A 25,156-nucleotide genomic window follows, 5' to 3' on the forward strand; every position below is an offset into this window, starting at 1 on the left:
TTAGTAGTTTTGATCTTCTTTTTCTAGATAAGTCCCTTTTATATTTCCTATAATAATGGCTTGGTGATGATGAACTCCTTTAACTTTACCTTGTCTGGGAAGCACTTTATCTGTCCTTCCATTCTAAATGATAGCTTTGCTGGATAGAGTAATCTAGGTTGCAGGTCCTTGGTTTTCATCACTTTGAATACCTCTTGCCAGTCCCTTCTTGCCTGCAAAGTTTCTTTTGAGAAATCAAAAGATAGCCTTATGGGAACTCCTTTGTAGGTAACTTTCTGCTTTTCTCTTGCTGCTTTTAAGATTCTCTCTTTAACTGTTGACATTTTAATTATGACGTGTCTTGGTGTGGTCCTCTTTGGGTCCAAACTTGTCTGGGACTCTGTGCTTCCTGGACTGACATGTCTATTTTCTTTGCCAAATTAGGCAAGTTTTCTTCCATTATTTTTTCAAATAAGTTTTCAATTTCTGCGCTTTCTCTTCTCCTTCTGGCATCCCTGATTCTGATGTTGGCATGTTTGGAGATGTCCCAGAGTCTTCTTAGTCTCTCCTCATTTTTTTGATTCTTGTTTCTTCTTTCTGTTCTGGTTGAATGTTTCTTTTTTAAAAAAAGATTTTATTTATTTATTTTTAGAGAGAGGGGACAGGAGGGGGAAAGAGAGGGAAACATTGATGTATGTGAGATACATTAATCAATTGCTTCTTGTGTACCCCCAACTGGGGGCTTGGCCTGCAACCCAGGCATGCGCTCTGATTGGGAATTGTACTGGTGACCTTTTGGTTCACAGGCCAGCACTCAATCCACTGAGGCACACCAGCTAGGGCTGAATGTTTATTTCTTCCTTATGTTCCAAATCGTTGATTTGAATCCTGGCTTCCTTCCCTTCATTGTTGGTTCCCTGTGGATTTTTCTTTATTTCACTTAGTGTAGCTTCATTTCTTCCCTTATGCATGTGCTGTACTCAATGAGATCTCTACGCATCCTCATTACCAGTGTTTTGAACTCTCATCTGATAGGTTGGCTATCTCCATTTCACTTAGTTCTTTTCCTGGAGTTTTGTTCTGTTCTTTCATTTGGACCATATTTCTTTTTCTCCTCAACTTGGCAGCCACCCTGTGTTTGTTTCAGTGTATTAGGTAGAGTTGCTTTGACTCCTTGTCTTAGTGGCATGGCGTATTGTCAGAAAGGGCCCTGTAAATTGTGTGGGGTATACACTCAGGTAATTGCCAGGGTGGGGCAACCTGCTTCACTGCTTTGTGGCTCCATGTGGGGTAAGGGCTTGGAGAGACGATAGTGCCACTGCCTGGCTTCTGGAGGATTACCCTGCACTTGCCCCATTTCCAGTCACTTCGCCCACTCCATGTATGCGACTGGCTTCTGGAGGTTTACCCTGCACTTGCCCCATTTCCAGTCACTTCGCCCACTCCATGTATGCGACTGGTGCGAAAAAGCCCTTCCAGCTTTTGCCCTGGTGTTGAATCCCACAGTGGGGAGGTGTGCCTACATTTTAAGACTGTGTGGGCCCTTCAAGAGGAGTTTCCTGAAAATCCTGTGGTTTCTTCCACTGCCCCAAACCCCATTGGTTTTTACAGCCAGAAGTTATGAGGATTTATCTTCCTGGTGCTGGAATCCTTGGCTGTGCTGTCTGGCCTGAGGCTGGGGCTGCTCACTCCTAAGATATCCCTCCTGATTTTTATCTACCACACATGAGTGTGGGACCACCTGTACCCATTCCACCACCAACACCACTGCCTTCCTGCACCACACCATGCCTCTCTGACCGTCTCAGCATCTCTGCTCCCCCATCCATCTGGATGAACATGGCTTCTTTAAATCTTCAGTTGTTGGGCTTCCACACAGTTCAATATTCTGACAGTTCTGGGCATTATTTGTTTTGAGATTTAGTTGTAATTATTTTTGTGGTTGCGCGAGGAGGTGAAGCATGTCTACGTGTGTCTCCATCTTGACCGGAAGTCCTCCCATTACTATTTTAAAGGATACAAATCAGGGCCAGTTAAATGAAGAGATAAACGGGGTGAGATCTGGGAGGGAGAATGCCTTCTCTCTGTGGAGTCAGGATATGTGACCTTCTCAACCCAACTGTGTTCACCAACCAGGAACTCCTCTGATCCTCAGTGATCAGAGATTTTTTTGGGATCTCATTACGTAGTTATGATTGATTGGATCATTGGCCACATGACTGAACTCAGTCTCCAGTTATTAGAGATGTTTCCTCAAGTTCTCCCTCCTTTGTGAATTCTCTAGAAATTTGATTATTTAGGTCAAGAGCTCAAGAGAGAAGGGGGGAGATTCTGGAATGATTTACTTACATATGAATTGAACAAATGTGGGAATGGATAAAATTGTTTGAGGAGAGTGAAAAACAGAAGCCAAGGACAGAACCCTGAGGTATTATAAATTTCAAGGGAATAGGGGAGAAGATTCAGTAAGAAAGACTGAAAGGAATGTCCTCTATTATCCAGTTATTTTTCTGCCCATAGCACATGGTACCTGGCTTCACCTCCCATGCCTGGAAAGCCTTCCTTTCCCTGGATTCAAACCCATTTCTCATAGGACTTTATACAAATCTTTATTAGCACTTATTTCACTGCATTTCCGTTATGTCTGCTTCTTCCACCAACCTGAAAGCTCTCGCTGCCAAAAACTTTATTCATCTTTAAAAAAATTTTTTTTAAAAAGCCTCACCCGAGGATATGTTTATTGATATTTTTAGAGAGAGGAAGAGAGAGAGAAACATCAGTCAGTTGCCTCCGGCATGAGCCTCAATCAACTGGAGATCAAACCCACAACTTAGGTATGTGCCCTGACTGGGGATTGAACCTGCAACCTTTTAGTGTACCGCTGACTGATGCTTCAATCAACTGAGTCACCTGGCCAGGGCTATTCATCTTTTTATCTACAACTCTTAACATAATGCATAGTAGGTGCTAAATCAATGATGCATGCAGCAGGGAGATGTTAGTAATCCACAAATAGAGTGTGTAATATATAAGCATCAGAAAGTGTGAATATGCCTTTTATGCCTTTCTAAAAAAAGTGTACATGTTGGAAAGAATTCACCAGCAAAGCCATCTGGAGCTTTCTTTTTAGGAAGGTTTTAAATAATGAATTAGGTTCCTTTAAAATATAAAGTACAGCATTTCCTATTATTGTTCCGGTCTTGGTAAGTTTTCTTTTTCAATAAAATTTCCCATTTCATCTGAATTGTCAAATTTATATTTATAAAGTTGTTTATAACATCCTCTTATAATTTTAATGTCTATTGGACCTGTAGTGATGTTGCCTTTTTTCTTGCTGATATTGATAATGTATTTTCCTACATTTTTCCTTTATTAGTCTTGTTAGGAGTTGATACATTTTTTTAGTCTTTTTGGAGATAATTAAGCTTTGGCTTTGTCAAGTTTCTCTCTTGTGTATCTGCTTTTCTAAAATTGATTTCTTGTTTTATCTTTATTTCCTTCCTTTTACTTTCTGGCATAAATTTATTGTTTCTTTTTCTAAATTTCCCTCTGAGCTCTGAATCCTATGAGTAGTTCTCTTGCCAAAGTGACCCATTAAAGGAGCCCCAAGTCTTGAAGGAATAAGGCTGCACTATTACTGCACCATGCTGTTATTAGCTAGGTACAGATTGTGGGCAGTGTGGTCTCAGTTGTGAACACTTTGGTGGACCCAGGTCAATAGCTAGGATATCAACACTACGCTCTGTACAGTAGGAAATCTAATGGACCATTTTCAGAACCACTACAGTTTACTCCTTTGCCCACGTCTTCATGCAGGTTTGGGGAGAAGTCTTCCATGGTTCCCATGGGCCTTTCTTCCTGAAGAAAAACTTAGATGAGGAAGGTTAAGAGAAATGAACTACAGCAATTGGTCTGGAGGCCACAACTGATACTCATCCCCTCCTTTGTTCAGTATCCACTCTAAATTCTGCTCACCCTCAGTTATCATCTTAGTAGGTGGTGGTGTGATCCCAACCTTTATTCCTGAGGGGTCTGAGCTCCTGGTAACCATACCCTTCTTAGCCCAGGGTTGCTGCATGTACTCATCTTTACAGCAGGGCAAGGGAATATCAGGAGATGCCCAAGTGGACCACATGGATTCTGTAAAAAGCAACACTACTTTCTATTGACCAGGGTCAATTATCCTTGTCATGATGGTAACTTATCTTTTTGCCTGCTGGTCCCTGGAATGAATCCAAAGTGTCCCAGCAGCAGTCATAGCTTCTACTTCAATGGGACCCTTGCTGTGTCCCTTAACAGGAGTGCAAACCCTTTGGGGAACAGTATCTCTGGCCCTTTAGATCCCAGATTTGTAGGTAAAGGAAGCACAAAAATCCTCATTGGTGGTAGTAAGGTAAGTGGGCTTATTCCTGCATCCATTCCTTGGTAAGTTGACTCATATATTTTTCCTCTTGAGGTTATACAGCCTTCTGGTTTTTAATGTAACACATTCTCAATAAAAGCATCCAACCTTTCCAGTGTTGCCTCTGATGAGCACTTCATCTGTGCCTTTAGAAAGTCATTCTAGCTCTCTCTGAGGTCGGCTTTTTCTAGAAAGTGTATGTGGCCAGTGGATCCCATGGTCATGGCCCCACTCCCACACCGCTTTTATCGTGAAGCAGGTTCCCTGATTGAATGCTATTTAATGTAGGATATCAGGCATTCCATAAGTCCCAATATAATAACACTGGATGAAGATCTCAGGGTACAAAGAACCCTATGTAGTCAACTGGTCAGCAAGCAGCCAGTTTGTTTTGAGTAACACAGCCATATTGGGGGTTCAGCATTTGTCTCTGTTGCTGAAAGGTTGGAACACTTAGACATCACTAGCTAGGTCAGCCTTGAAAAGTTGGAGTCCATGTCTTTGGGTCCATCCATAGCCTCCACCTCTGCCATTGTGGTCACTCCATTTATGTGAGTTTCTTAGGGCTACCTTAACAAGGTACCACAAATTTGGTGATTTAAACAATAGATACTGTCTCACAGTTCTGGAGGCTACAATTCTGAGATCAAGGTGTGAGCAGGCTTGGTTCCTTTTGAGGGCTATGAAGGAAAATCTGTTCCGTCCTTCTTCCCTAGTTTCTGCTGGTTTGCTGGCAATCCTTGGCATCACCCTGATCTGTTTTTTATCACATGGCATTCTCTCTGTGTATCTCTGTCTTCAAATGGCGTCTGCTTATAAGGACACCAGTTATATTGACATAGAGGTCCACCTTACTCCAATGTAATACCATCCTAACTAATTACATTTGAAACAACCCTATTTCTAAAGAAGACCACATTTTGATGTATTGGGGGTTAGGCTTGCAAGAATCAAAGCTAGTCAAACCTCTCAATATCCTTGGCTAAAATTTTTGCTTATTTTAAAATATTTTAACACAATGTAAAGTAAAAAAGAAATCATATACAAGGCAAAGCATACAAATCTAAAATGTCTTTTAATGTAAATAACAAATTATAGCTGCTAGAGATAAATGCGGACCATTGGATTTGGGGAACATATTTAGGAAGAGCAAAGGGACCTAGATTAGATTGATTTGAAATCACTTATAAAATCCTCCATATCATCTGACAGAAAGTGACCATGTATGACATTTGCTAACAAATCTGAGTATTTCCAATATTTATTGAGCTATTAACTTTACCAAACGATTTCATTTAGTTCCAGAGTTAAGAGCCTTCTAATCAATAGATGGAAAAGTATCAAATTTTATTGTAATATAGTTTAGACCTGATTATGGCAGCTTTCAATGAGGAGGTCATTTTCCTTTTTTTGACAAAAATGTGCAAAACAGTGCCAAAATATCCGAGAGCTCTCTTTCTGTAAGTGAATACAGAACTTTCATTAATGTCCAAATGATCTGCATTTCTTCAAGAAATGCAGTCCTCATCTCCCATTATTTCACCGAAAGGGATTGTGACCAATAAATTTCCACTTTACAAAAACAAAAACAACATAAACAAATAAACAAAAAAAAACCCACAAAGGAAATTAAAAAAAAAAAGAATGAAACCAGTTTTAAAGCAAATTTCCATAGTGGCAATTTGAAAGAATGAATTTTCTACTTACTCTAATTCTCCAAGTGACACATATAGTAATCTCTATGCCATTTATTGATTGTTTATAGCAATCAATAAATGTTTACTGAACAAATATTCCTAACGCAGCTACTATAAACTACGTGCTAGGCTGATTAAGACACATTACTGGTCCTCAACTCAATGTCAGTTACTTTTCCTTATTTATTTTCATTGTAGTAAAATACATATAAACAATATTTACCATTTTAACCATTTTAGGCGTACAGTTCAGTGGCATTAAGTACATTAACACTGTTGGGCAACCACCACCACAGTCCATTTCGAGAACTTTTTCATCATTCCCGTACTGAGATTTTGTACCCATTAAATAATTCCCCCGACTCTCTCTTCGAAAGAGTAAGCGTAATGAATTGAACTAATATTTTCCAATAGGTCAGATTAGCTTGACCAGAAACCTAAAGGACACCCTCAGAAATCTAACATACCTGACGAGTGCTACCTGGAATTTGTTTTATTAACGTGTCGAACCTCTGATGGTCTAGGGACCACAAAACGAAATTCCTATTGAATTCATGAAGGCAGGAAATAAATGATGGGAAAAATAGAGATCTACACCCAAAAGGTGTATTTCTAAATTTCCCCAACCAGTGAAACGCCTTGGTCGCTTGGAAACCTAATCTAGGGCCAAGTGTGAACTTTACGTGAGCGATACAGGCGTGGAGAGGCTAAAGACCAAAGGTGTCATATTAACTGGAAATGGAAGCCTATCATTTCTCTTTCAGTTATATACTGCCCATTAAATGACTTAACTCGTTAACTTTCTTGAACAAATAATTTATTTACGATCTTTCTACGCAGCTACGAAGTTGCACTCCTACCCTCAGGGAAGGGAAGCGAGAAGTAGAAAAAAGGCGGCATCGTCAGCCACTCCTTCACGAATAACAGAAAGAGTAGTGAAAAATCTGAATTCCGGATTCGGAGCTGAGTCACCAGGTCTAAAACCTGCGCGGGAGGGGTGGGGGGTGGAGGGCGTAGGCGGAGGTAAGGAAATACTGGTAGAAATACCTTGACCACAAGGAAACTTGAAGAGTTTCTGACAGACTAAAACCCACCACTTTTCTCAACAGCCACGGTAGGGGAGACTGAAGCGAACCGATGTGCTCACGGCCGCCGCTCAGGCCCTCTGCAGCGCACCCCATCACCGCCCAAGTCCAGTCCCGCAGCCCTTCACCCAGCATCTCGCGGAAGGCCGCGCCAGGGCGCAGCAGAGGGGAATCAAAAGACGGCTGAAGAGTTTGAAGAAAATGGGGCCAACGTGCTCTGGCGGGGATTACAGGAACTGGCGAGGAATCTACCCACTCAGGATTCGGACTGCTCAACTCTCACACCTCCGTTAACAGAACGACCTGAATCGCACGCCGGCTGTCCCGAGCGCTCCTAGCAACCACCTGGGATTTAAAGCGGAAATACGACCCGGGGTCCCGCCCTCTCCGGACCGTCCAAAGCCTGGCAGGGCAGCTCGTTGGTCCAATCATCTCAGCGAGAACTATGACCAACCAATAGGAGGCAGGCACAAGAGGGCGGGCTGAAGAGGTCGGGGGCGCACGCGCAGTTGGGAGCGGAGCCTCCGTTCTGTGGCCGTGTGGAGAGTTGCGTGCTGGTGCACTCGTGTTGGCTCTCAAAATCCGCGCGTAACCCCTGCCGCCTTCTCCCACCCTCGCCATGTTCCTCACCCGGTCCGAGTACGACAGGTATGTGCGGCAGGGGAAGATGGTGTTTGGGTTATGGGTGGGCAGGCCAGGGGCCCAGCCTCGGCCTGGGTTCTGCAGTGTCACGGGGCGCCCCAGGAACCCGCGTTTGGTGCAGCTTAGGGATCTCTTGCTCTCCCAGCCGCCTGCTGTGATTCCCCAAGCTAGACTTAAACCAATCGGCCGTCCCTGTCCTACCGCTGAGTCACTGCTGGGTCCTAACTCGGTGCGGAAGCGAGAAGCTCCCCTTCGTGCTTGGGGAAGAAGGCTGAGGGGCGGTACTCCGACCTTTAACCCGGGGAAGCCCAGAGATCACCCCTACCCCGTTCACCTTTTCTTGCTACGTTTATAAAAAAATGTAAACATGCTGCCTGGAAGAGAAAGCAGCTAGAGAGTATTGACTGGGCTTGATACTTTCAGCTCCCTTTTTCTACTAGGAGAAGAACGTCGTTTTCCATTTTTTTTAGTGGTGGGAATAGAGCAGCCTTGCCTTTGAGAGGTAGTGGGGCACACTGGGACGAATATTTTCTGCAGGAGCACGAAGGCAGTCCCAGCTGTCCCCAGATACAGTGTCTGGAGTCTGCTTTTATAGGAACTGGTATTTCAAGTGGTTCTCAGAAGTTTTCTCAGCATGCCGATTCCACTCGTCCTAGGCTTCTCTGACTTTGTAAAGACTTTAAGGCAGGTTAATTTGCGTTGAAGGCCAGATCAGTTTTCTAAATCAAAAACTCAGGACTTGGAAATGTGAGGTGGTATTAAATTGCATACATGCTGCAGACATTTTTACTTTCAGTTTCTGTTTTGATGAGTTAAATTTAAACAGCTTTTTTTTTTGTCTAGGAAAGGCAGATGTTTTATTTGTACTGGGTGGCTGGAGAAGCTGCCTTTTTTGTCAGGTATTCTTAGGCTGTCGGAAGTTTTATCAGCTGAAACTACAACTTTATCCTTTTACTGACTTATAGAAGATGCATGTGAAATTTTAAAACTGACGTCTTTTCCTACTGTTCTATAAAATGACTTTGTTAGTCAATATTTAGCTTCCAGAGCATTGAAGTTTTACTTGATATCTTTATTTTGCTTTGTGTCATTCATTTTTTGTATCTTCCCAAGAAGGGCTAAAATATAGCCCTTTTTAATTTAAATTTTAGCTAATGTATTTTACTTGAATGTTTGCTGTGTATAAGGCACTGTTCTAGTTGCTGGTCATACATCAGTGAACAAAATCAAGATCCTTGACCCATATGGGAGATTGTCTTTTAAAGAACTATTGAAACAAATGGTTCAAATGGAAACAAACAAAACAGTATGACTCAGACTTATATTCATGTCACTAGTGAAATTAAACACTGGGAATTTTGATGAATTACATTCAATATTAGAGGATCATAGAAAACTTCAAAAAGCTGGTATTTAAACTGATCTTGAGAAAGCAAGATTTTGATAAATAAGGACAGTGAAAGTCAGTAGTTGTTGTTTTTTTTAAAGATTTTATTTTTAGAGAGAAGGGAAGGGAGGGAGAAAGAGAGGGAGAGAAACATCAATGTGTGGTTGCCTCTCAGGCACCCCCCACCAGGGACCTGCCCTGCAGCCTGGGCACGTCCCCTGATTGGGAATCGAACCCATGACCCTTTGGCTCACAGGCCAGCACTCAATCCACTGAGCCATACCAGCCAGGGCAGAGGCCAGTAGTTTTGAGGCACAGAATGTAGGATGTACAATCAAGGGACATTGGAAAGCACAGTACATATTTGGGAAATTCCAGTCTGTCTGGCACCTGATAATGTGTGGGAACAGTGGGAGATAGGGAAAAATAGGATGGTGCTGGATATTGAGTGGTTTTTAATAGGAGGCTAAGGAGTTTGGGTCTGATTCTGTAGGTAATTGGGTGCCATAATTTTTATTAAGAAGTTACATAGTCATAATTGGAATAGAGATTAATGGACTGGCTTGGGGAGTGAGTCAATACCAGTTAGAAATATAGTCAGGTGAAAGATAATGAGGGCATTGAGAATGGAAGGAAGAGAGTGTTGAGTTACTGTGTAGGAGGAATTGATATACATAGATATGACTTGGCATATGGCTAATATGGGAGAAGATGGGGAAGAATGAATTAGATTATGCACAACTTTCTAGTTTGGGGAATAGGGAGATTGGAGGTGTTTTAAAATAAAAATGAAATAAGAATGGCAAGAAATGGAGTTGATTTTCCAAGGGTGGCTGCATTTAAAGAGATATCAGATTGGAGAATGTTGAATGTTCTATCCTGGGGGATACCCAAGGAAATGCTCAGGAGGCATTTACATTAATAAGGGAAGAGGTAATTGTTAATAGGGATTCGGAAGTACGAGTCAGTACTTGACGTAAATGAAGTAACCCATGAAAACAGTGAAGTTTAAGAGGGCCAAGAGAAGAACCCCATGTTACGGAGGATATAGCAATACGTCATTAGAGTGAAGTTTCTGAGTCAGAATGAAAACACTACATTGGAATAGTACTTTACAAAGCTCCCTCACTCTGTAATTTAGTGCTGATTGTCTTATGACAGAGGCAGGATAGGGTTTGTTTTGTTTTGGTTTTTGTTTTTCCATTTGAAGGAATTAAAGGTAGTAAGTGGCAGAACTAGAACTTAATCCCAGGTCTCCTGTCCGCAGACTTTTCTCCCAGTGATTTAAAAAAAACCCCAAAAAACTGTTCCTTAGAGCCTTAAACTTCCTTTAAATGACCTCAGGATGTTACCTCTGGGACCAACGGGTGGCTGGGATGGTGGGATTCTCCTTTTATCCCTGATTTAGCCCTAGTGACTCCCAGAGGAAGTCTAGTGGAATAGTTGAAAGCTTGGGCTCTGTAGTCAGACTGCCTAAATTCCAGTTCCAGCTCAGCCTCTTATATGCGGAGTGACTTTGGGTAAATTGCTTAACCTCTTTGTCCCTCAACTTTCTCATGCGTAAAATAGTACCTATCTTAGAGTAATAATTCATAGGATTGGTTTGAGGATTAAGTGAGTTAAATCATTTAAAGGTTTATGACAGTACTAGGCATATAGTAGTTATGTAGTTAATGTCAACTTGTATTATTTATTTTATATTTTGGGAATTTATATAAAAAGTTTTTTTAAAGAAGAGTTTCTAATAAAACAAATTTGAAAACACTATATATACTCTATCATGTTACATGTTTCAAAATCCAGACTCCACAAACCAAGAATCATAACTATTTTCATTCATTTGTTCAAATATTTTTAAAGTGTCCATTGTGTGCTGGAAACTTTTCTAGCGAAGACCATTATTGATGTCTCCTCTCCATAGGAATTTCCAACAGACTGGAGTAAGGAAAGGTGGGGAGGTGTTTTAGAGAGAAAAGCAGTCCGGCATGTAATTGGTATAAATATATATTGAGTGAATGAACTAGGTTAGGCTTTAGGAACTACACAGATCTCAGTCTGTTAAGATAACAATACTAATTCATGCAAATAAATAGAGAAAACTTGTGACTGACTTTTATTAAAAAGTAAAGTATTAACATCGAATGCAGTGGGAAGAAGATAAGGATAAATGCACATTTTCTTGGGAATTGCCTGATAGTTTGGGGGCATGAATTAACCAAAGGAATTCCAGATTGATTCAGGATTGAGGCAGTACTCTCCTTGGGTCAGTTTGAAGACTTTCTGGGAGTGGAGCAGAAGTGTTCTGTATACCAGTTCCATTCCTTGAAAAGCTACTAATGTACACACACACATACACAAAAGCTACAGATTGTTGTAGGTGAAGAATAATGACGGCATGCACATCCTGTGGCCATTTGAGCTAGATGTCTGGGAACATGAGTTTAGTGTCTCTGCGCTTTTTTTTCCTGACAATTTTTAATACCTTTTTTTTTTTTTTTTTTTTTTTTTTTTAACTATAGGGGTGTGAATACTTTTTCTCCTGAAGGAAGATTATTCCAAGTGGAATATGCCATTGAGGCTATCAAGGTATAGTATCGAGTGGCAAGTGGTATAGTTTTTGAAATTTCATGACAACTTAGTGCTTTACTGGCAGACCATTTGAGTAAAAGTGTTTTCTCTATTCCTTTAGAAAATGTTTTTTATCTCCCTTTAACCAACCACTATTAACCATTTTAGTAACAATTTCAATCCCATTCCTAAAATCTATTTTAATACTTTTTGAGTAGATAACTGTTCCATAATTATGTAAGTAACTTTTTCTCAGTGGATTGGATGGCTATCTTTGTGTTCATAATCTTCTTAACTATAAAGGGGGGGGTGGTATAGAAGTTCAGAGTTAGCACCTAGGGGATATTTTTAACAATTCATTTAACTGATCACCTGTATTCTTGGTAAGGTTGTGAATTTGTATTAGGCTGAATAAGAGATGTATTCTTTAATTTAGTAACAAAATTGAATAGTTCAAAATGAGTATTCAAAAAATTAATTAGGAAGTAACCTGAAGTTCTCATATAGGAACTATATTTGTTGGGTTATGGATGATCTAAATTCTGATTTATGTTGTCCAGGATAAGGTCCAGGCTTGCTATTTTTAAGAACTCTCCCAGTGATTCTTATGTCTAGCAAAGAGTTGAGAATCACTGATCTAACCCAACCCTTCATTTTGTGCTTCAGTCATCGCTATATCCCCAAACAGCCTCTATTTGTGTAGTTCCATTGATAAAATATTTTCTTACTATATAAATCATGTTTGGAAATAGTTCATAATGGTTTAGACATTTATCCTTGTATTGAATAAAAAAATCTGACTTCCTGAAGTTTCCTTTAGTTGGTTCTACTTCTGCTCTTGAACCACATGCGATGTTTGAACCTCTTCCGTAAGACATTTCCTCACTTAATTGAAGAGAGCTGTTGTGTTTCCTTCTAAGCTACCTCTTCTAGAAAGAGTGCATTGGCAGAAATGGTTGTGTGAGAATCTGGGAAGGAGGAAAAGAAATTTCGATTAGTTGGAGACATAGAAGTGAAGAAGGAAGCATTGTGAAAGCTAGTGGTACAGAAAATCATGGGCCATTTTCAAGTGCCTGTTTTTATTTCTGATCATCTTTGCCATGTGTTGAAACCATACGTTGCTATGGAGTACGAGACTATCAGAATTCCAAGCTGTGGCATTTATTTTGAGCCTCAGCTAAGACAACAGTTCTTCCCATACATGCAAGCTAAGAGTAATGCCCAGTTTTGGGGGTTCCCCTTGAGCCCCTTACTGCTAGTAATTTCTAGATTGCTTAGAGATAATGAGATGTTATCTGAGCTCCCTAGCCCTAGATAGTAATGTGGCTCTTAATGGATACAATTTAACCTTTGTGAAAATTCAGGCTCTTTGGTGTCTAAATAATCTGGCTGTTGCCTTGGCAACTTATGAGTGGCCAATGAGAAAGCAACTCAATAACTGTAAGGATTCAGTAGTATGAAAGGAGCTGGAGAAATGACTAAAAATGGGTGACAAGTAGAAATTATCACTTGGAGTAACCGTATGGGTAGCATGGGTGAGACGTATCAGCAGAGGTCGGGGGAATGCCTTTAGAGTAGGTTTCTTGGGAGGAGGAGTGAAAATCTGTGTCAGTGTCAAAATTAGTGTATTAGACTGAATTATCTGGACAGTGGTTACTATTCTAATGAGTTTTATTGAAGAAACACTACAAAGAGTTCACATGTTCCCTCTTTTCCCTTCACCTTCTCCCCAGGCCCCGCCAAGGGGAAGAAGGTGGAGTTTAGGCAAAATTGTAATATAGAAATATCTGGGTGTAAATGTAAGTGTACAAAACAAAATTATCTTGATTTTGATATATTTTATAGCCTATATCATGCTGACATGTTGTTATGCATAATGATTCATGGAATTCTTTAGAATCCTTTGCAGTAACAGGCTTCGGGAGTCTGGTGCTTTGTTGGAGAATAATGTTGGAAGACATTAAAGTTGGAAGAGAGAAGTGGAATTAGGTTTTGAGGGCTCTGGAAGCTTATTTGGAATTGACATTACAAGCAGTTTAGGGAGATATTAGTTCTTCAGAGAAGTACTGTAATGAAAATAGCATTTTATTAGATCTGTCAGGCCATAACACGAAAGATACCTTGGGGGAGAGAAATTAAAGATAGGAGACTAAGTAGGAGACTGTTGAAGTAAGCTATGCAAATAAGAATAACTAACATTTGTTGCTCATTTATTATGTGCTATATTAACTATTTTAATGTATCACTTTACCCTTCTCAGTGTAAATATTAGTATCCTCATTTTGCAGGCAAGGAAACTGAGACAGAGGAGTAGGTGACTAGGATGGTGGCATGGAGATGGATAAATGAAATTAAGCCACGTGTGGACTGCTAGTGACCTCGAGAAATTAGTGTTTTTGCCTTGGTGGTGGTTTTTCTTTTTCCCTTTTTTTTTTTTTTTTAAGTAAATTCTTTTTCTGGAGTCACATAGATTTGAGGAATATCATCTTTTGAAACAGATCAAGATAGCAGAGATAAAAAGAAACCAGGTCTAGGAAAAAAATTAGCGTTTCATTATTTCTTTGCCCAGTATGTTTAGAACTTTAGAGTCTGCTCCTCTCCAAAATATGGACATTAAAGTTGATTGTTTTCCAGATATTTTCAAGACCTTCCTGATACATTCCTAGATACATTAAGGGAGTCATTTGGCCTTTAGAGGCGTAAAATTCTGTAAATCAGTATTCTTACCATCAGTAAGAGCAGGACAGTACAGTCAGGGTGCTCCTTATTCTTTCTATATACTGGGTATGGCTGATTTAAGTGTCTGTCTTGTGAAAACACACAGAAAGTTCCCTGGGGAATATGTGAGACTGTTCTTTGACCTGCACATGATAACCATAACATGTTTCTGTTCAGCTTGGTTCTACAGCCATTGGAATCCAGACATCAGAGGGGGTGTGCCTAGCTGTGGAGAAGAGAATTACCTCCCCACTCATGGAGCCAAGCAGCATTGAGAAAATTGTAGAGATTGATGCTCACATAGGTAAGGAGTAGGGAAAAGCTGCTATGTATGATCTGGCCTGGGCTAACTAGTCTGATGTTCCCAGGGAGGTTCATTGAGTGGACACCTTATTCCCTTATTAGCTGTCGGTTTCCAGGCAGTAGGCCAGTGTGCATAATGTACGAGTAGGAAGCAACTGTAGGGCTCATTTACTTCCTGAAGTTCCTTTCTCCCTCAAATTTAGACCTGTAAACGTGACGGTCATTGAAATACGTAAAGGTTGAGTCAAAGGCCAGCTCCCTACGATGGCTGGGTATTCACTGATCCATAACGTTAGTCCTTGTGGGAGGCCCCCGGGAGCTGAGGATTCTGGTGAAGCTGAAGATGGTGTAGGAAGCTAGAGCTGTTCTCTAAAAAAAGAAGTGTTCTTAAGGATATTCAGATCTTCAGATTTATCTTTTTACTCCCCATCTCCCCCTACTCCCTCCCTTTTTTGGTCTCTTGTAATTTCCCTGCCTTAGCTTCAGCACCATTGTGGCAAATAGTTCTGCTTATTATAGCATGGCATTTTAGTTGGCTGTCCAAATTTTCTTAACCTATCTAGTCATCTAATTAATGAAACATTAGTAAAAAAAAAAAAATGCTTGAAGGCATCAGAACCAAATGTCAATGCAATTGTAAGAGCTTAATATTATCTCTTTCATAGATATAGAAACTGAGATTTAGTCTTCTAAGATAGAACATTGTCAAATTTATCTTTAAGTCACCTGTCTTTTGGAGGTAGGTCAGTGTTACTTCATTCAACAAATTGAGAGCCTACTATGTGCCAGATAGTGTGCTAGTCTACAGGGGTACAGAGAAGAAAGAGAGATAGTCCTTGTCTTCTAGAAGCATACAGTCTAATTGTGGACATGCAAATAAGTAAGTGCATTCAGTGACATCCATATTAAGAAACGCTGTTGCGTGTGCTCAGTAGGGGTACAGAGGAGGAAATAACTAGTTTTGCCTGAGGCCAGTGGTAGTGGGCCTTCAGAACAGGAGGCCTTAATGGTGATGCTTGAGCTGAGTTGAATTCTACAGATAAGGAAGTTTTACCAAGTGAACAATGTCTGGCTATAGCAGAGGAAAGCATTCTAGTCAGAAGGAATAGAAATGAGCAAAGCCTTGTTGTGTAAAATATAAAATACCCTGGCACAGTGTTTGATATGACTGGGAGGTGGATGGGCTATGGCAAGAAATGAATCTGAGTACCTTAAACTTGATCCTTTTGCATTGATGGGGAAGGTTTTAAGCGTTGAGGTAATAACAGATTAGGGCTTTAGAAAGACCATTCTGATAACCATGTAGAAGGTAGGGTGAAAGGAGCTGAGAATGGAGGCAGGGAAACTAGGTAAGAAATTGTTTTTAATACAAACAAAGAGAAATGAAGACTTTAACCAGGGCCAGGGCCAAAGAATTGAGAGGTAAAGGACTAATGCCAGACAGGCTAATCAGATAGAGATTGATAGAATTTGGGGTGTGATTGGTTTTGGGTGCTAAGAGAGAAGTTGGAGTCTGGAAGGGAAGTAACTTGGTTTGAGTCTGTGGTATATCCAAGTAGATACATTAAGGGAGTCATTTGGCATAATTTACATGTCTGAGACATGGGAGCGAGACCTCGGCTGCAGGTTTAGATTTGAGTCGCGGCATATAAAGTAGCAGACATAATCTTATTACCTTGGACAATTAGGCAAACCTGCCCACTGATCTATTAGTTGGTTTGTGTTTGGTCAGGGAAATAAAAAGGCTTTTGATTTTATTCTGGGGTCTTCCATCAAAGCTCATAGTAAGATGGTAATTTTTTTCCTTATTTCTTCTGTTGTGGTGATGGTGTTTGCTTAGTTTGAAAGTGTGCCATGATCTACAAAGCAGTGCTATAGGGATGTTTAAGGATGTAATATGTGGAAATTCATGTTTGATTAGCTGTTTTTCTCTGTCTACTGTCTTAATAGCTGGACTTTGTCATTTTGGATGGTTTTTTGTTCGTTTGTAATAAATTATACTTGCAGTTCAGTGCAAATAATTTCCCATCCAATCTCTTGGGTATATTGCCGTGTGATTGCTCAATGGTGCCCTGGTTCCACTGCAGAATTTCAGCATTTCCTGAGTGGATGAAAGAGTTCTACAAGGATATAGTCTCTGGGTCACTGTTGCTTTTACATTACAGGTTGTGCCATGAGTGGGCTAATTGCTGATGCTAAGACTTTAATTGATAAAGCCAGAGTGGAGACACAGGTAAAATTAGCATCATCTCTCCTTTTCACATGGTGCTTGAGTTCTTTGTTTAGTGCTGCTGTGTGGGCTATATTGCTGGTATCTGTGTTAATACCAGGTGGAACTCCTGGGAATGATTTGGGTAGGATCCCTAGTTATAACTTGAAGGCTTGTAGGCTAGCTACCCACCCATCGCAGCATTAAGGAAGCCCTGGTAAAGAGTGCTGAGAGTCTCTTGCTTCTTTTTGATTTGCCTTCTATAAAGCAAGCATTGCACTGCATTCTGTTCCCTAATTGACTTTCTGTGGGAGCACATGGCAGGAGGTAAACACAGCCAAAGGACATTCTCCCCCTTTGCTGCTGGGCTTGCAAATAACAGCTCTCCTGTGGTGAGTAATGATAGGTACCAGGTGACAAATGCTGGTCAGGAATACTGACTTTTTTTTTTTTTTTTTAAACTGAGCACCTGCTGCCTGGAGAGCAAGACTAGTACGAAAAAAAATATGTGATGGGTAAAATTTTTTGATTTATTTGCAAATTTGCTGTCAATACTTTCGTGAGAATAAGTCATTTAATTTGAGCACCAACAGTATGGTAAGATAGGGTCTTCAGGGAAAGTAGCACTCAGCTATTCACATTCATTTTGTGAAAAAACTAACCTGGGTGCTGTGAGGGGTTAACTGCTTTTCAAGGAGTAATCCCTCCAGTCCAGCATTGCTTAGAGTCCTTTGGTAAAAGTTTATCTCCAGAGTTATTTCTCATTCTCTCGTGTACTCCCAAGCATTCGATTTTAGTGTTAAGGAAAACACCCTGGAATATGAGGCTTCAGCTTCCAAGCACAGTCCGAGGGTGGAGGGTGGGGGGCACGTGCAGTAGGCTGGTGGGGCCGCTCTGATGTCCTTTGTATTTGGAAGGCAGACCATGCTTTGCTCCCCTTCTAGAACCATTGGTTCACCTACAATGAGACAATGACGGTAGAGAGTGTGACCCAGGCTGTGTCCAATCTGGCTCTGCAGTTTGGAGAAGAAGATGCAGATCCCGGTGCCATGGTGAGTGAAGCTTGTGTCAAGTTTTCTGGCTGTTCTGTGGGACCTAGGACATTTGTCCTCTAAACATAGCTTTCCCAGCTGTTCCCCTCCCCCTTCATAGCCAGTTATCTTATTACCTCTTGTTTTTGGTTCTAGTCTCGCCCCTTTGGAGTAGCACTGTTATTTGGAGGAGTTGATGAGAAAGGACCTCAGCTGTAAGAACCATTTTGCTATATTTTTTTCTGCTTCCTTTTTGGGCGAATTATTTTAATTTGGGTTGGAGACTGGTAGTTTAAGTCAACTGAGAAGATTGTTGTAGTATTGTAAAAAGCAAAGAGCTTCTAACTCTGTCAAGTTCAGAGATTCTGTGTTGTTTATACAAAGACAGATTTGGGGATCCTCTGAAGAACTCCCCTATTGGAACCAGGGCTAATTCTGGGAAGAAGTAGAAGTAACTTGGTTACCATAGTTAGGGGATGTGTTTTAGATCTTTGCATTGGAACATTGATCTGAGCCCTGTCCTCAAACGTGTTTTGGATGGGCATACCCCAGTGCCCTCTTTCTATAAACTGTACCATACTTCTCAATTCCCGAGGGAGCTTTTAGATTGCTTAAACACTTTTTAAAAGACCCGCTTCTTCCAGGCATAGAACACCTTTTGTATCTGTGCCTCTCTATTTCGGTGGAGTTTCCTGACTGCAGACCAAGGATTTATATTTCTTAGTGAGATGTTTGTTACATAAAATACCACTACTCTTAAGCACCTTAATCCTCTTCTTTTGGGGGGGGCGGTTTGCAGGTTTCATATGGACCCATCTGGGACCTTTGTACAGTGTGATGCTCGAGCAATTGGCTCTGCTTCAGAGGGTGCCCAGAGCTCCTTGCAAGAAGTTTACCACAAGGTAATTAAGCGTTCTCACTTGTGGTGTGTATATCTATACCACACGTGTGCTGATAAACATTTCCACTTCCATTATTTTTAAAATCAAGATACAACTTACATAAAATAAAATGTACAGATTATGAGTTCTGACAATTGTATGTGCCCTTGTCTGCACCACCAAGAGTAGAGAACACTTCCACCTAAAGGAGGTGCTTGTCTCTTCTCTGGTCCATCTCCCTTCCTTGCAACCACGGTCACTACTATAGATTAGTTTGCCAATTCTTGTATATTTTGTAAATGGAGTCATCTATTTTTATTTTTGTGTCTGTCTTTTTTTGATTCAACATCCTGTTTTTGATCTAGTCATGTTTTTGCACACATCTGTAGTTTCTCCTTATTGCTGTGGAGTGCCGTGGCATAGATGTACCACAACTCGTTTATCCTTGATCTTCATAGCTCTTCCTCACAGGTTATACTTTCTAGTGTGCCTCTTGAGGCAAGGGGGCATTTGGCACTTTTTATCTTTGTGGAATGGGAAGACTTGGTTCTGGGTAACGTTGTTGTGGCTGAAGGCTGACATACACATGATTCAGGTGTTTCTTACAAAGATCCCTGCTCACATCAACCCCTAACAGTGTTGACTTTATGTCTGGAGGAAGCGAAGTACAAAACATAATAAAGAGATTTTCTAAACCGTTGGGCTACCTTCTTAGATCATTTAGGAATTATTATTCATAGGATAGCACCAATATTATCTTGCTTCTAAATTAAAAGATAACAAAAGAAGGACAGCCCTTTCCCCTTCTTCAAAGACCACTCACCATATAAAAGTTGGTGATTTTGTTCTGGTTCAAAATAAGACTTTTTTCTCTGAATAAGTGTATTCTACTTGCTTGTCATTTACTGGAATTCTGGACATACTTGTAATGTGCTGCACGTTTTACGATGTTTGCTCTATTAATAGTTGCTGAATCCTTTCTTCAGGGAGGTATAGGGGAATCTCGGAAGGAAGGAGGGATTAAGTACAATTAATGGCTACTCCCCTTATCCTCTTTGTTTCAAGTCTATGACTCTGAAAGAAGCCATCAAGTCTTCACTCATCATCCTCAAACAAGTGATGGAGGAGAAGCTGAATGCAACTAACATAGAGGTATTTTTCTGTTTTACTGGTTTTTACTCAGGTTTCTTGGCTCCTGTTACTGAAGATTGAATGGATTAAGAAAAATCACATTTTTGTATTCCCAGTTCTTAAGAAGTTATTGATATCTTTTGAATAAGCAACTTTAGTAAAGCAGTAGTTGCAGAAGCCAAAATTCAGTGAGTTAAAGAATGAAAGGGAAGTGATGAAATGAACCAAACAAGAGTATGCTGCTTTCTCAAGACATATTGACAGCAGAAGGCAGCATTAAAGAAAAGGATTTTTGTCTTTTTAAGGATGGGGGAAGACTGGAAAATACTTCCTGAACTGAGAAGAAACTAGTTGATAAAAAAATGTTAAAATATATGAAAGCAGAAGTTAGATAGTGATGGAAAAGTTCTAGAAGAAGGAAGGTATGATACAAATGAAGGAGATGGTTTCTAAGAGTAGAATTCATTCACATTATGTGTATTGAATACCCACTGTATGCCACGTACCATGATGGATGCCAGGGATACAGATGTACAAAATACAGTTCCCATTTACATTATATACTGTGTAGTGTAGAGAACATAGAGATAATAACTGCTTGGGGTGACACTTCTATCATAGCAATAAGAGTGGATTCTCCCAAGAACATATAATTTACACTGGGGCATTGGGAAAGCTTACTGAAAGAGGTGGTACCTGTAGAATGGACGAGAAGCTTATTCCAGGAAGAAGGAATGGCCATATGCGAGGGCTCAAAGATATAAAATAAAAGTGTGCATAAAAGGGAACTTTGAGGGTTTTGTCTGACTACTGGGGTGTGAGACGGTAAGAAATGACGCTGGAGAGGCACGGACCAGGTTCTGAGTGCCCTTAGGAAGTCAGAGCAGGTGGGAGGAAAGGAGGCAATGGTGAATAAGGATAAGATAGGTTTGGAGGTGAATGGGGAGAGAGGTCCTATATGTTATTAGATCATCTGCGGAGGGTGGTGGGCAGATAGAACAGTGAACTTAGGAGAATGGGAAATATTTGGAAAAGCCAGATGGACAGGCACAAGTAAATGCATTGCTGGGCCACATTAAAATACGACTAAGACTGGAATCACAAACAAATTGGAAAAAGTCAGGGTAGTAGTTACTCTTGCAGATGTGGTATGTATGTCTGCATATTTCCTCCCTCCCTCCCTCTCTACCTTCAAAAGATTTATTTATTTATTTTTAGAGGGAGGGAGGAGAAAGAGAGGGAGAGAAACATTGATGTGGGAAAGAAACATCAGTCGGTTGCTTGTCACACACACCTCAGCTGGGCACCAAACCTGCAACCCTTCATTTTGCAGGACGAGTCACAGCAGCCAGGGCTGTATATTATATTTCAGTTATTTTTTTTTTCAAAGTCAGTCAACTGAAGCTGTAATCACAAATCAGTCATTAAACCAGTCAGCTCTTAGCAAGATATTTGTTAACTGTCCTTGGCATAGACTGAGAAAACGTATGTGTATGCTGATCCCTGGTGCAGGATTGACTGGTTGGGAGCAGAAGAATGGAGAGTTGTGGATGTCTCACAGTAAAGCCAGGCTGCACGGGCTGCAGTGAACAGGGTGATACTGGATTCCAGAATACAGGACTGGCCTAAGGAGGGTCTCAGAAGAGTCGGGAGAGAGGGTGGGGGGTGGGATGGGGGCAGTTGACTTACTCCTTGAGCAGTGATGGGGGAGAAGGCGATTTGGGATAGAAATGGAAAACCTTCATCAACGTTTTTTCTTTTCACCTTCTTAGCAAAGATGTGAAAAGTACCCCTCCCCTTCTTGCCAGTCTCTGAGACAGTGGGGTGCAGCACGCGCAGTGAGGTGCCTGTCCTGACCCTCGGGAGGGGTGTCGTCTGTTCCTTTCGAGGACTTTGCTTTCTTCGGTACTGAATGAGAGAGGGGCTCGGCACTCCTGCAGACTGCCTCCTTGCCGCGTCAGAGTGATGCGGGTGTAGCTCTGTTCACTTCACAGTGGAGCTCTCAGGTCTGCTTGGCTCAGCTGGCGCGGCGAGGCTCTTTCATCGCTCCCTCAGTGTCAGTGCAGCTGCGGTGCTGCTTTGAGGAGCTGTGTCTCATCTGCGCTCTGCCACTAATGCCTCAACCCCTGACTGTAGTTTCTCTTCACGTAAGAAAAGGCCGTTTGCTTGTCCGAGACTTTCGTCCACCTGTGCTCTAACGTATGGTTTCCAAACCTGACTGTCCATCATTCTTGGGAAATGAGGCTCAGCGTCTGTGTTTTTGAAATCTCCAGTTTGTCAGATTTCATGGGCACTTTTTAAACCTGCTGTTTGACCTTTTTGAAGCAGACACCTCAAATTTTTGACAGTTCAGGAACTAAAAATGTTATCTTTCTTGAAAGCCATTTCCTCTTCCCATATTTCTAATCCTGGCTGATGACAGCACTAGTGTCCCTGTCATTCACAGCAGAGACCTGGAAGACCTTACTTTTCTTTTGCCTTCCTCAAGTTGTCTTTGCCTCCTTATAACTAACTCACTCCACTGACCCTCTCCACCCCGACCTCCCAAGTGCCGGTTTCTCCTGCCTCCAGCCTTGTCCTCCCAACTCTGTCCCATTCGCCCTCATCCTGCTCCTGAAGAGGATTTCCTAAATTGCATATTTAATCTGATTGTTTTCTACTTCAAAAGAATTTTTTTTTTTTTCCTGGCTCCTGTTACAAGGCAAATTCCAAATTTCTTTTCATGGCACGATAATTCACTACTTAAGTCATGTGTAATCCGTTAGGTACCTTGCTAAGCATTTTATATGCAATTATTTCTTTTAATCCTCAAAACAACCCTATGAGATACATATTCTTATTTCCATTTTACAGAGGAGGAAACAGACACTTTGAGAGGGTAGAACCTTGCCTAAAATGACAGACTTGGTAAATGATGAAAGATTGGAACCCAGGTCTGATTTTGGGTCCTGTGTCTCTGAGCCCTGACCTCCCACTCCATTTCTTTTTGGCCCCAGTCACCAAGAGCTACTTAGTCTGCCCTTTTGCTCCATGACTCTCTGTCCCGCTCCAGCCATGCTTTAAGACACAACTCAGATTGCTTCTCCTTGCAGCTTTCCTGGACTTCCCCAGGTCGCTCCTTGTGCCTGCACCTTAAGTCTGCGTAGCTCTAACACGTAACCTGACATTGACAGTGTCTGGTCTCTAGCACCCTTAGTGAGTAAGGGACTTTCTTCATCTTTGTATCCCCTGGTGCCCAGTACAACTATAACTAGTACACAGGTGCTTAGTCATCATTCACTGACTGAATCAATGAAAGAATATCCCTTACCTGCTCACAGAGGTTTTTCAAAAGTGAAGTGAGATAAATAGAAAAAAAAATCTTTCCTACTCATTATGTAAATAAATGTATCTTTGTGCAGTTGCTAGGGGTTATGTTTACTCGTGTCAGGACGATGGTCTTCCTCACGGCAATCCTTGGTTGAGTTCTGTTCGTATTGATTTGCAGCCTGGTTCTGTAGGGCTGTTCTGTTCAGCTAGGCTGTCAGTCCCTGTAATGACTAGGGAGGACTAACCTGAGCCATGAGTGATTTGGCAAGAAATTCTGTGGGCCCTCACTCTTCTCTGGTTTGTTGACCTTCTGTGTCTCGTCCTTAGAGAAGCAGTAGTAACATTTCTGTATTTTAATTTCCTTGGAGTGGAACTCATGGTCTATATGGACATGAGTGAATTGTTTAGCGCATATTTTGCAAATATATATGGGACTCTCACATTTCATGTAATCGGATAGCTTTTTCGGGAGAATCTGGCAGAGACTGCAGGCTTTGAGAGGACAGATCTTCAGGAGTTTTAAGATGTAGTCTTTTTCTCAAATTTATGTGTACATGAGGCAGAGAATAATAAACATGGAACGGGATTATGCTAATCCTGGAAGTTTTCAAATTATGTTAAATACCAGTAATATTACTAACAAACACCCTGTATGTTTAATTTTAAAGTTTAAAAAAAAGACTGTGAGGAAATGATATATAAAAACAGCTTTTTAGGCCAAGGTGAAGTGGCATCTGTACCTCTCAGTACTGCCCTTAAATAGGCGCTATGTTGTCAGCAGAGGTGATGGAAAACTTGATAGTTCAATAAATTTGAAACGAACCATCTTCTGACCCTAGTCTTTTATTGCTTAAATAGATTATAATCTGTGCTGCTGGTTATTATGAATAATTTTTGTCAAAACTGATTTCCTGTCAATGTTAATAGAATCTTTTCATGGCCAGTCCTTTTAAAAAAACAAAACATATTTGTTAAGTTGCCATATGGACAATTATTAAGAAAATAATACTTAGTAATGATATTTAACAGTTTTTTGGTGCTTATTATAATGTTCTAGGCACTGTTCTAAGCACTTTACACATTAACACATTTAATGGTCATAATTACTATATGATTTAGGTGCTATCATTATCCCCTTTTACCTAGGAAAATTGAGGCACAGAGTGGCCAGGTCCCTCGCGGTCACTCACAAGCTCAACTTGCAAGTGTGTAAATATGCTTTTACTATATTTCTAAAGGAACCTTTAATAGAAAAAAATACCCCATGGAACTGGCTGCTGCTTTTGTGATCCTTGTTGCAGCCACTTCACGAAGTAACTATGACACCAGGCATTTGGTTAACTAAGATGTGTGGTTAACCTCAAAATAGAAAATTTGGTCAATAAGAATTTTTATTCTGGAGTCAGAAAACTATTTTCGGAAGCTGTTGCGGGAAAGGATATCCCTGGGACAGCAGATCCTTGGTTCCTAACGACCAGCTGCGTCATCACCAGCACAGCTTCTCTGGCCTGTCAGCAGGCGGACCGAGAGCCACTGATTAACCCTTCACTGTTTTCTTTCCAGCTGGCCACCGTCCAGCCCGGCCGGAATTTCCACATGTTCACAAAGGAAGAGCTTGAAGAGGTCATCAAGGACATTTAAGGAAGTGTGATCCTCAGAGCTTCTCTGGGACCATTTCAGTTCTCCTGATTGCCCTTAACTTGTATTTCCAGCTCCTATTCTTGAAAAATCTCCAGCATATGTGCATTTTTTAATAATGTCTGTACATAAAGGCAGTTCTGAAATAAAGAAAAACTTAAAATATTTGTTAATAA

At 40.9% G+C, this 25,156-nt stretch overlaps 1 protein-coding gene across 1 annotated transcript; it reads left to right on the forward strand.

Annotated features, from left to right (window-relative positions):
• The first annotated feature begins 7,672 nt into the window (after nucleotides 1-7,672).
• Nucleotides 7,673-25,156, forward strand: PSMA5 (proteasome 20S subunit alpha 5). Its single transcript, XM_054564723.1, has 9 exons — nucleotides 7,673-7,811; nucleotides 11,712-11,778; nucleotides 14,656-14,782; nucleotides 16,947-17,014; nucleotides 17,935-18,042; nucleotides 18,178-18,236; nucleotides 18,821-18,923; nucleotides 19,968-20,054; nucleotides 24,906-25,156. Exons 1-9 carry the CDS (start codon nucleotides 7,783-7,785, stop codon nucleotides 24,981-24,983), a joined length of 726 nt encoding a protein of 241 aa, XP_054420698.1. The 5' UTR covers nucleotides 7,673-7,782; the 3' UTR covers nucleotides 24,984-25,156.

The sequence above is a fragment of the Pteronotus mesoamericanus genome, unplaced genomic scaffold, assembly GCF_021234165.1.
Source record: "Pteronotus mesoamericanus isolate MK-2021 breed Mesoamerican mustached bat unplaced genomic scaffold, CSHL_Meso_final scaffold_99, whole genome shotgun sequence".
Classification (NCBI taxonomy): domain Eukaryota; kingdom Metazoa; phylum Chordata; class Mammalia; order Chiroptera; family Mormoopidae; genus Pteronotus; species Pteronotus mesoamericanus.